This window comes from Aquarana catesbeiana, linkage group LG03, assembly GCF_042186555.1.
Source record: "Aquarana catesbeiana isolate 2022-GZ linkage group LG03, ASM4218655v1, whole genome shotgun sequence".
Classification (NCBI taxonomy): Eukaryota; Metazoa; Chordata; class Amphibia; order Anura; family Ranidae; genus Aquarana; species Aquarana catesbeiana.
Genome location: NC_133326.1, coordinates 317,972,370 through 317,984,952, shown reverse-complemented (window position 1 = coordinate 317,984,952; position 12,583 = coordinate 317,972,370). Strand labels below are relative to the sequence as shown.

General features: G+C 41.8%; 1 protein-coding gene across 2 annotated transcripts in view; it reads right to left on the bottom strand.

Moving 5' to 3' along the window:
• Positions 1-12,583, bottom strand: part of LOC141132216 (sodium-coupled monocarboxylate transporter 1-like) — a 114,131-nt gene that overhangs the window by 37,355 nt on the left and 64,193 nt on the right. For both annotated transcript variants that reach the window (XM_073620378.1, XM_073620379.1), the window contains exons 10-12: positions 8,489-8,556; positions 5,610-5,696; positions 1,337-1,566 (exon numbers count right to left, since the gene is read on the bottom strand). In XM_073620378.1, the coding sequence (XP_073476479.1) occupies positions 1,337-1,566; positions 5,610-5,696; positions 8,489-8,556 (385 nt within the window). The remainder of the gene's footprint in view (positions 1-1,336; positions 1,567-5,609; positions 5,697-8,488; positions 8,557-12,583) is intronic.

Genomic DNA, 12,583 nt, shown 5'->3' with positions numbered 1-12,583 from the left:
ATGGTGTGGGGGATATTTTCTTGCCACACTTTGGGCCCCTTGGTACCAATTGAGCATTGTTTAAACACCACGGTCTACCTGAGTACCTGAGTATCATTGCTGACCATGTCCATCCCTTTATGACTACAGTGTACCCACTCGCATGTTGTACCCATAAGACAATAGCACTAATAGTACTCACTGTATATTAAAGCACTAGTAAACCGCCATGCTTTTTTTTTTTTTTAACTCGCAAGGTAAAGTTATAATGTGCTAGTATGCATTACATACTAGCACATTATATAAAACTTACCTTAAAACAAAGCTCTTCAGCTTTGCACTATCAGGTTTGCATCCTCCATCCTCCAGCCGCAGTGTGATGACGTCACTCCCGTTCATGCGCGCAGGAGCCGCTATTCACAGCCCAGGACTTTGAAGGAACGGCACAGGCATGACGTTCCTGCAGAGCACATGCGCTGGTGACGTCACTGGCCCATTCACAAGTAAATGTCTCCTAAACTGTACATGTTTAGGAGATATAACAGTATCTACAGGTACAGTAAGCCTTTTTATAGGCTTACCGATAGGTAAATATCAACCATGAGAGTTTACTCCCACGTTAAGCTTTATTTTTGGTTAAAAACAACAAATTGGCACTCACATTTTGTACAAAGTAGTATCGCCTGTGTGTATTTTTAAGAATGCAGCCTCTGTGTACTTCTCTCAAAATGGCGTTCCAGCGTGACATTACCGACTCCTCCTCCCTACATGTTACATCACCACATCACGTGAATTTGAGGACTTTTTTAGTGTCAAGAATAATATTTTTGAGGCATCAGCAGCATTAATATATACACTTTTTCACATTATTATTTGCGCTGGAGTATTTTCACAATTTATAGCTTAAAAACGGCAGTGCTGTTGGCAGAAAAAAACACAATTATTTTTTGTACTTAGGAGCAATTAGCGTTTTTTTTTCTACCAGAAAACTCTCAGAAACGCAAAACAAAAGTGTTTTTTTTTTCTGTCACTAAATGCTGAGCTTAGAAAATGCCTTTAGACTACCTAATGTGCATGGACACATAGGATAACATTAGTTGATTCTACAAGCAAAACGTTAAACATCTCCAGGAGCAGCATTTTTTTTTTTTTTAGCCAGTGTGCATGGAGCCTTAAGGTTAATATTACAGTTTTAGAGTTGATTAATTTGTGTATCAACTAAAGATTCCTACATTGAGAATTATACTGATTAACTTTAGACTTAGATTTTGGCCTGTATATGAAATGTATACATGAGTTTTGTAATGCCATAATTATGAGGAAATAATATATGCAGAAAAATACAAAGTTCACTGACCTTGCACTGCCATCAGGCTGCAATACTGTGGACAATATAGTCACTGGTGATGTTGTAGTTGAGGTCCAGTTTGTAGTTGAGGTCCAGTTGGCATCTTCCAAGATAAAACCACATCCTTCAGTTGAAAGTGGAAGTGGTCTGCTTCTTTCAGGAAGTGGAGGATAGATATGGGATCCAATTCCAATCCACAGAGACACAGAAAACCCAGAAATCAACCCCACCACTGCACCCTGCAGAGCAATATATATTGTTAAATTAGATCATTGTTTTTGTTCTGCATAAACATATTGCCTTGACTCATTTGTTTACTGCCAAGGACTTCACGTTTACTTAAGTTTAAGTATTCTTTTTTTTTTCTGGGTACTTCATACAGCCTCCAACAAAAGACAATGAACGTACTATAAATATAGTTTTGTGAGTTTTAGAATTAACCATATAAATAGGTCAGCAAAGCTCTTGAGCCACACATCACTTCCAAAGGGTAAGATCAGGTTTATTGTTCAGCACAAGCACAGGCGCTTCACCCGGGATCCTGCCTTTAGCATGTTTTGCCCCCTACTGGGGCTTAATCATAGTGTATGCCTAAAATAGATCCCTAGAAATGAGTGTTTGCAAACTTACATTGGCTCAGCTTGGCTTAATGGAAGTATCCATATCTGATATCCAGAGGACTGATAGGTATGCTGAAAATCACTGTAGTAGTCCACACTACATACAGTGATAACTATGATCTTCTGGGTACTATTCCAGTGGCTTCCCCTTTGCACACTGAACAAGTGGAGTCATCAGTGTCAGTGGCCACAGTAATAACCCTCAGCACTGAGGTGAGTGGCAGCAATAATAACCCCCAACATTTGTGCCAGTGGCCACAGTAATAACCCTCAGCACTAAGGTGAGTGGCAGCAATAATAACCCCCAACATTGGTGTCAATGGACGCAGCAATAGCCCTCAGCACTGAGGTGAGTGCCAGCAATAATAGCCCCAACATTAGTGTCAGTGGCTGCAGTAATAACCCTCAGCACTGAGATGAGCACCAGCATTAATAGCCACCAACATCAGTGTCAGTGGCTGCAGTAATAACCCTCAGCACTGAGGTGAGTGGCAGCAATAATAACCCCCAGCACTTGTTTCCATGGCCACATTAATAACTCCCAGCTACTATAATAATAGCAGTAATAGTAATAATATAAGTAGTAATGGGGGAGGATAAATTGGGGTGTATGTGAGCAGTTGGTGGTAGTACCAGCTTTGAGAAATTTGGAGAGCGGCCATGAGAAATTAGGAAAGCAGCATATATTATTACTTTTACATGAACTGCTGCAATGGAAGGTGAAGTGTTTCCCAGTGCTAAACCTTTCATCCAATTTCGAATTTGCTACATTTGTACTTTTTAAAAGCCAATATAAAGGAATAGTTGTAAAATAAAAGCCCTTGTGGATTTAATTAACCTTTTTTGGGGGTTAATTCTCCTTTACGGGTGTGTTGCAGGAGGCTTGTCCTAAGCCTACATACGTTTGTTAGTAGGTGTCCCTCATTCCTATCTCAAAATGTTTGGAGGTATGCACTAGGCTGCATGCAGGGACTTATATCGCCAAATCACCATGCACAGTGATGGGAGGAGGGGAGCCAGCTCCTCCGACCCGTGCAAGTGGCTGGGGATTTTACCACATCACAATATCCTAGTGCCGTGCACACTGCTGCTGTTAAATTCAAGTTTTTGTGAGTTTATGCGTTTTTTTCTTCTGCCCTTAAAATCCCCTCTATGTTATCCCATGTGTCCATGCACACACGGATGTTTTTAGAAGTTTATCAGCAGAGGAGCTTATCAGGTGTTTTCTGAACGCCCTAAAATTGTGTTCAGGAGTGGGAATTCTGCCCACAAAAAATGCTGAACTCTGTTAAAAGCTCATAAACGCTCGCAAACTGTATGCACATTTAGCACTTCAGCGTTTTATTTATTTTTTTATTTATTTCAATGGCCAGAATAAATAAAAATTCTGGCCAATTAAATAAATAAGCTTCCAAACACTGTTTTGAAATAATGCAGCTTAAGTGAGTTTATAACGCTGATTTTCTCCTGTCAGGATAAACAGCGTTTACAAGAAACCAGTGTGCATGAGGCCTTATGGTAGCACTGACCCTGGCTATATCTTTTGTGATAACATGCAAAAAGGTCAGCTGGATTGCCACCACTGGTATATCAGTTGTGTTGTGTTTATGGCCCTAAGCCAGCTGCCAGTTCAAATGTCTACCAGAGACTGCAAATGTTGGAATGCTCATACTGAAGTCAACCTACCTGTCTAGGATCCTGAAAGCTTGATATGTTTACACAACACTGCCATGTCTATAGGTAAATGATCACCTCATCGTATTTGGTATAAATGCTATAGTGTTTTAAATATGGGTGGTTTAAATTCAACAGTGCAAAGAAAAATTCTGATATCTAAAGTAAAAGATTTTAGGCTCTTGTCAAATTAGTGAAAGATAATTTCTGTATATCCTACAGTGATTAATCATTGTTGCTGTTTGTAAAACCTTATTTGTAAAACTGTAATTTTTTAGTGCCCCACACTAGGGATGCACCAATACATGATATTTTTTTTTTTAATACTCGCTGATACCAATTACAGTACTGATACCTACCGCAACTGTTTTGTTTTCACTTCAGCTGACAGCAATGGTACAAAGCATTGAAAAGTTATTTACAAATGAAATAAATTGATTTTTTTTTTTTTTTTTATTTCGCACTTTTTTAATGTGAAATGTGTAAATATATGTTAATATATACATGTAAAAATATTCACTAACAAAGCAAACAAAAAAAGTTTTAATTGTTTATCGTTTATAAAATGGACGTGAACAAAAAAAAAAAAAAAAAAAAAAAGCAGGAAAATAAATAAATGGAGGAGAATAGGGAGTTAATTAAGGCTGATTAGAGTAAATTAAGGGTTTTATAAGGGGTTAAACAGAGGAACATTTGTTCAGATGAAGATGAAGAAACAGGAAGATTCAAAAAGAAACAATGTTTCTTTTTATTTTAGTGTTTCAGTGGCTAAGCAATGTTGTTAATAAACATTGCTGGCTGCTTTTTTTTTTTTGACAGCTCCAATTAACGGACTTCTTTAACACTTCAGCTGTCAACAGGGGAGACCCACTGACAGCTCAAAGAACCAAGCCTGAAAGTATCGGTTTCAGGTATCAGTGCATTTGCAGGAGTACCGATACTTGTGCAAATACTCGGTATCGGCACTAATACCGATAGTATCGGTGTAACCCTACCGAACACCCTTTTATTTTTTATAGTACTACATTGATCTATGGTTTGACCTTTTAATACAGTAGTTATAAATTAGTTTTAGATCAGATTATTTGTTTTATTTTCTAATATACTGTATTATATTAATAGTGATACAAAACCACTCCTATTGTATCCTATCATTCTTTATTATAGGCCCACAAATCCTTGGTGTTTGATGTCATCTGTCCTCTAGAACAAGTCTGTCAAGAGCAAACATTAAAGCCTGGTACACACGATGAGATTATCAGACAAATAATCGTCCTTTTTGTTTTTCATGCTAGTCTCATATCGAAAATGAAGAAGTTAATTGAATTAGCAAAAATTCTCATATGACAGAATACAACTTCAGAAGTGATGTAATGTGTTATATTGTATTGTAATGTATTCTTTTTGTTTCCGAGCATGCGTAGTCTTGCTCTTATGATTTTTTTCAGCCGAAAACTGTACTAATTAAAAGAAAATCAGACGTTCACTTACGTGTTCACTTACGATAAAAATTTTCTAGCCTGCACCTTCAGGTTTTGTTGACTGAAAAGTTGGAATTGGCTGTCAAAAGCACTATACTAACAATCAGATAATTGGCCAATTGTTTGTCGTACTACATTTTTCTTCTGATCTTATCGTGTGTCCTTTTAGAATGGGCATGCTTGCAAAGAGATTCAATTAATTTAAAACAACATGTTCAATGGTCAGATACAATTAATATTGTCCTCTAGAGAGGAGGTAGAGGGCTCCTGTCTGAAGCATAGCTTGGCTAGAATTGGCTGTGTATAATGCTCTTGTGGAGTTTCTGTAGAGGGACAATGGGAGCCTGCTTTTAGGTACATTCTTGCATTTGAGATCTGTTTGAGATGCATTTTAGTTTTGGTTTTCCTGGCCTCCTCCTAAACTCCTCTAAGCAGCTTTGACAAGATCAAATGCTGCATACACAAGCCCCTATAGATCTAGTGTAAATAGTGATAGATCATACTCACCAAAGGATTTACGAAAGGGAAAAACATTCCAAGGGAAAAAAGTCCAAGAAGTGGACCTCCAATCATGGCAAATATAGATAAAGCTGCCTAAATGTGAAAATAAAAATAACAATTTAGACTCATGACACTGGTTAATAGCAATGTAGTCACATGTGATGGTATTGGGTGACTTTTTTATTAATTCTCATACTGAATTAATAAAAAAAAATCCAATTTTTTTATAAAGTTTAGTTTTCTTGCAATTGTAATCTCATCTTCATTATTCTGTTTAATTAGGCACATTACATTACTATATGTTAAGGTGTATGACTGTAATAATGCCTCATTTTATACAGTTTTGTTAACTGCTTGCCGACCAGCGCACAACGATGTACGTCAGCACAATGGCACGGCTGGGCAAATGGGCGTACCTGTACGTCCCCTTTAAGATGCGACTTAGGGGGCGCGTGGGGTCCCGCGGACTCTATGTCCACCGGGGGACCCACGATCGTGACACGGAGTGGGGGGATGTAAACAAGGCATTTCCTTGTTCTGCCTAGCAACATGACTGGGATCTACTGCTCCCTGTCATCGGGAGCAGTGATCTCTGTCATGTTGTAGTGAGCCCACAGTTAGAACCACTCCCTAGGACACACTTAACCCCTTGATCGCCCCCTAGTGTTTAACCCCTTCCCTGCCAGTGTCATTTACACAGTAATCAGTGCATTTTTATAGCACTGATTGCTGTATAAATGTCACTGGTCCCAAAATAGTGTCAAAAGTGTCCGATGTGTCCGCCCGCAATGTCACAGTCATGATAAAAATCACAGATGGCTGCCATTACTAACAAAAAAAATAAATAATAATAATAAAAATGCCATAAATCTATCCCCTATTTTGTAGACGCTATAACTTTTGCGCAAACCAATCAATATACACTTATTGTGATTTTTTTTTACCAAAAATATGTAGAAGAATACGTATGGGCCTAAACTGAGAAAGAAATTAGTTTTTTTATATATTTTTTGGGGATATTTCTTATAGCAAAAAGTAAAAAATATTGCTTTTTTTTCAAACTTATCGCTCTTTTTTCGCTTATAGCGCAAAAAATAAAAACCGCAGAGGTGATCAAATACCACCAAAAGAAAGCTCTATTTGTGGGAAAAAAAAGGACATCAATTTTGTTTTGGTGCAACGTTGCACGACTGCGCAATTGACAGTTAAAGCGACACAGTGCCGTATCGCAAAAAGTGCTCTGGTCAGCAAGGGGGTAAAATCTTCCGGGGCTGAAGTGGTTAAAGTTCATCTGCAGGTGAAACTGCACACGTCAGCAGGTGTTTTCAGAAATGTTTGTGGAGCGATGTGTTTATACCACTGCAATGCTCTAAGTTTGTTGGACAAAAAATGTAATCTGCTACCTTACATTCAACTGGATAAAAAAAACTAGGTCACCTATGACCAGCTTTGTTTTCACCCTTATGCCCTGTACACACGATCGCACATTCCGACAACAAAATCCATCGGATTTTTTTTGTTGGCTCAAACTTGTCTTGCATACACACGGTCACACAAAGTTGGTCGGAAATTCCAAACGTCAAGAATGTGGTGACGTACAACACGTACAACGAGCCGAGAAAAATGAAGTTCAATAGCCAGTACTGCTCTTCTGCTTGATTCCGAGCATACGTGGCACCTTGTGCGTCGGAATTGTCTACACAGGATCGGAATTTACGCAAACGGATTTTGTTGTCGGAAAATTTTAGAGCCAGCTCTCAAACTTTGTGTGTTGGAAATTCCAATGGAAAAAGTCCGATGGAGCCCACACACGGTCGGAATTTCCAACAACAATCTCCGATCGCATATTTTCCGTCGGAAAGTCTGATCGTGTGTACAGGGCATAAGGGTAAAACAAATCTATCTCTGGTGATTGTTTTTTTTATTATCAAAGGAAAACTGGCCCAAAATAGTAAAAAAAAAAAAATATATATATATATATATATATATATATATATATATATATATATATATATATTTAAATTTAGCTGTATATTTCTTGCTATTATCATAATGTACCACCAAAGAACAACCCAAAATAAATGATCCTGCTCCTGACGATTGCAGCGATGTTTGTTATCCTGCTTAAAACACGCTGACACTAACTGACACTGATAACAATTCAATTTTTTTTTCTTTAATTCTTTCCAAAATATGCTGACCTTTGATCCTGACCTTGACCCTAACACTAACCCTGGCAACCTTGATCTTGTTATTTTTTCCCTTATTTTTTAATTTATTTTTTTAACTTTTATTTTTTATTCTTTATTTTTAATTGTTTTTTATTTATTTTTTTTTTTACACACTTTAGTTTGTTTACAATTCCTCTCCTGCAAGAACAGGAAGATCCAATGTATATTTCTCTTCATTCAGTAAAGAAAGGAAACTCAGGGGCGGGCTCACAGTGACTGATCACTGTGATAGCCAATCAGAGGCTATTACAGCGGTCAGGTGACCCAAAACCAACAGTCCAATCCCTAGTACGAGAGCCCAGTCTCTGTGCTGGGAGCATGCTGTACGCCGCGCTCGCAGCACAAAGGGAGGGATGCATAAATGCGGTGCCACAGAAAAAAGCCCATTTCCGTGAGGCCGCATATATGTGTGCAGTCGGCGCAGAGGGGTTAGATTGTATATCAGTATACGGCATTCTCACCACCTCTACTTTATCTTGTGTTGCTAGGGAGGTGGCAGCTAAAGTAAGTTTTATAGTAAATAGCACATCATATTGATATCTAAAGAATGGTCATGCATACAGTAGGAATTGGTATTTTACAAGTGTTTGCGTTGCACAAATCATTTAAATAAGTCATATTTATCTAATTAACAATTGATATAAATTATTTTACCTGAATCACACTTCCCATAAATGAAGCAACCACTGACATTGCTATGCACATTAATCCATAAAAGGCACCTGCACAAAACATAACAGTATACATGATAAATACTAAGTTGTAAGGTCTTTTTTTTTCTGAACACCACTTTTTTTTTATACATTAAAAAGTTCCATTCCTAATTGAATTTTTTTTCCCATAATCAGGTTTACAGTAAAAGGAATAGAGCTTGTCTATGAAAGTCGAAAACTTCTCTAGATGATTTCCATTAAGTGTATACAATTATATGATTCCTCAGCAATGAGTCAGTAAAAATGAGTAGCAGAGAGATGCATTTACATTTGAGAAAACAGCACAATACTTCTCAGAAAAAAGGACATTTCAATTATTTCTCTTAGGCACTCCCAACAGTGGTAGTCCTTTCCCCTCCTTTTTCCTGGAATATTAATTATATGTCTGTATTCTCCGTTATTCAAAATCAATGAAAAACAACAATACTGGCTGCAAGAGCCTTCAAGAGACAAAAGTAGCTGAAGATTGATTTGATACACCATCACCTGCTCAAAACAATAAGGCTAGGTTCACACGTGTACAGTGCGAATTGAAGCTCCGTTTTCACAGCTAATTGGCAAAGTAGTTGTCCAGCGTTTCACGTCAGTTTTTGATCGGGATCAGGTCAGGATTGCATCAGTATCAGGTCAGGTTTACATCAGGATCAGGTCAGGATTTTATCCTTTTCACAACGGACTGCATCTGCGAATCAGATGCATTCCCATAGAAGATAATGTGCTTGCAATTCGCACCGCAATGCCCAGAAAATGCACATGGTTTTTGGGCAATGCGGAGTGCGAATCCAACGCACATATGTGAACCAGCCTCATTCAAATGAACGTATTTAGAATGTCATGCGAATTGGATGTGGTGTAAGCCGCATCCAATTCGCATAGGTGTGAACCAGGCCTTAATCAAGTACTTTGATCAAAGTAATTCACCCTTTAATAATATTAAAGCCTAGCTATAACTAATCGTAAAATGTTTGATATCTGTATACTTACTTATTTTTAATCAGCTCTGGTCTGGTCACATAATCCCACAGTTCCGGCTCCTCTGTGTCAGTGAGAAACTGCTGCAGGGAAGAGGAGTTAGCACCTACAATAGCTGGGGAGCCTATGGGCCAGTAGCGTGGGGGGGCAGGGGGGACTACTAACCCGGGTGCAAAATTCAGAGGGGCGGTGTCCCGAGTGTGGGCCGTCTAGCACGGGCAAAAAGTCCCTTATTATGACGGAGAATCCAGGTTGTCCAGGGTGCAGGCGGGCGGACGGGGGATTTGGGGTGCATTGGGGTGAATGCAGCCGTCATTGGGGTGCGGGCAGGCGGACGGGGGATTTGTCTCACGGCGGTGATCAGCGAAGGGCCGAGGGCAGATAGGCCTGAGAGCCAGGGACTCGGCTCCACTGTCTCCTCCTTGACCTCACCCCCCTGACCCCCCTGACCCCGAAGAGGCGAGAAGCAGTGGGTGCATCATCTCCCATGCCTCCAGAGCATGAACTGCTCCAACTTCCTCTCCGTACTAACTTGAGGCCTGGATAACAGGCTGACTGGGGGCCTGGAGGAAGGGGCGGGAGACGCGCGATGCCAGGGAGTCACTGGAAGGATCACAGCACCCCCGGATCAAGGAGACAGACTGGCATGGAAGGTACCATAAAAACAGAGACTGGGACAGAGGAGGGACTGCAGATAGGAATAGGGCTAGGGGTCTCTCTCATCTCCCCCCTCACTCCCCTCTCCCTCTCTCAGCCCCCCTCTCTCTAAGCCCTCTCTCACCCCTCTCTCACCTGCTCTCCCTCTCTTACCCCCTCTCTCATCCCCCATCTCTCTCACCACTCCCTCTCAGCTCTCTCTCTCTCACCCCTCTCTCTTAGCCCCCTCCCTCTCTTACCTCCTCCACCTATCTCTCTCAGCCACCCCTCCCTCTCTCACCCCTCTCTCTCTCACCCCTCTCTCTTAGCCCCCTCCCTCTCTCACCCCCTCCACCTATCTCTCTCAGCCACCCCTCCCTCTCTCACCCCTCTCTCTCTCACCCCTCTCTCTTAGCCCCCTCCCTCTCTCACCCCCTCCACCTATCTCTCTCAGCCACCCCTCCCTCTCTCACCCCTCCCTCTCTCACCCCCTCCACCTATCTCTCTCAGCCACCCCTCCATCTCTCACCCCTCTCTCTCTCACCCCTCTCTCTTAGCCCCCTCCCTCTCTCACCCCCTCCACCTATCTCTCTCAGCCACCCCTCCCTCTCTCACCCCTCCCTCTCTCACCCCCTCCACCTATCTCTCTCAGCCACCCCTCCCTCTCTCACCCCTCTCTCTCTCACCCCTCTCTCTTAGCCCCCTCCCTCTCTCACCCCCTCCACCTATCTCTCTCAGCCACCCCTCCCTCTCTCACCCCTCTCTCTCTCACCCCTCTCTCTTAGCCCCCTCCCTCTCTCACCCTCTCCACCTATCTCTCTCAGCCACCCCTCCCTCTCTCACCCCTCTCTCTCTCACCCCTCTCTCTTAGCCCCCTCCCTCTCTCACCCCCTCCACCTATCTCTCTCAGCCACCCCTTCCTCTCTCACCCCTCTCTTTCAGCCACCCTTCCTCTGTCAGCCCTCTCTCTCACCCCTCTCTTTCTCAGTCTCCCTTCTCTCCCTCTCTCAGCCCCCCCTCTATGTCCCACCCCAATGTCTCTCTCAGTCCCCTTCTCTCTCAGCCCCATTCTTTCATCCCCCACTGTCTCTCTCATCCCCCACTGTCTCTCTCAACCCCCCTCTCTCTCTCAAGCTTGTCTCAGGCTCTCGCTCAGTGAATCCAAATCACCAGTGTGGCAAAAACACACAATTGTGCAAATATATAAAAAAATAAACACACAAATTTTATATAACAATCAATAAACGTTCATGACCAGTGACAGTTATTTAAAGTGGTTGTAAACCCTTACAGACCACTTTGACCTACAGGTAAGCCTAGATTAAGGCTTACCTGTAGGTCCAAGAAATATCTCCTAAACCTACACGGTTTAGGAGATATTTGCAAAAAGACAGGCACCACTGTCTACGCACTGAGCATGCCGCTGCTAACGGCGATATGCCTTTAGTGGTAGCTCCAGTGCGCATGCGCGGGAGTGACGTCATCACGGCTCCGCCCAATCACAGCACTGGAACCACGATACCCGGAAAGAAGATGGACACTCCGTAGCAGAGGGGACAGCGGTGACATTGCAGGCTCTTGTATCAGGTAAGTGACACATACTGGGCTACTATGCGATGTATAGTAGCCCATTATGTTTACCTTTTCAGGGAAACAAAGAGGAAGTAAACCCATCAGGGTTTACTTCCTCTTTAACCCCTTTGTGCTGCATTAGTGGCATTAGTGTCAGTGTTAATTAACCCCTTTATGAATGGGTGAAAAAACACTGCCAGTGGTCAATAATGTAGCACAAAGGGGTTAATTAACTACACCAACAATACCAATTGGGAGGGTTTAAAGTAGAATTTCCAGTTCAAACCTAACTAGCCTTAAAAATTCTCCCATCCCCCCTTCTAACGCCTATGATGGCTAACCTGTGTAGAAAAGATGTAAACACCTATTTTCAGGCTGTCCGGTCATGTTATCCCTTGTGTAAGCTAGTGGTGTATGCAGGGGAGAGGAGGGAGCGCCAACAACAGATGGGACATAGGAACCTTTAGGTGATGTCACCACTCCAGTCTTTACCAGCCATTGTCGAGCACGCTCTCCTCTTCCCTGCAGCCACCACTTACTAACACAGGGGATCATGTGAACAGACCGGTGCTAGCTGAAAATAGGTAAGTCCGCGGGTTAGGGGGCGCAAATGACTTGTCTTTCCCCGGGCACTGACAACCCATGCTACGCCACTGCTATGGGCTACCAGAATTCAGAGCCATTGTCAAGCACTCCCTTACATAAAGCTGCAGGATCATGTGACCAGACCAGAGCGGATTAAAAATAGGTAAGTACACAGATCTTTTTAAAACAGTTTAGACCGAATAGGTAGGAGGAGGGGGGAGGGAGCATTTTAAGAATACCTATAGTTAGGTTTTTCTTCCAGTACAAGCAC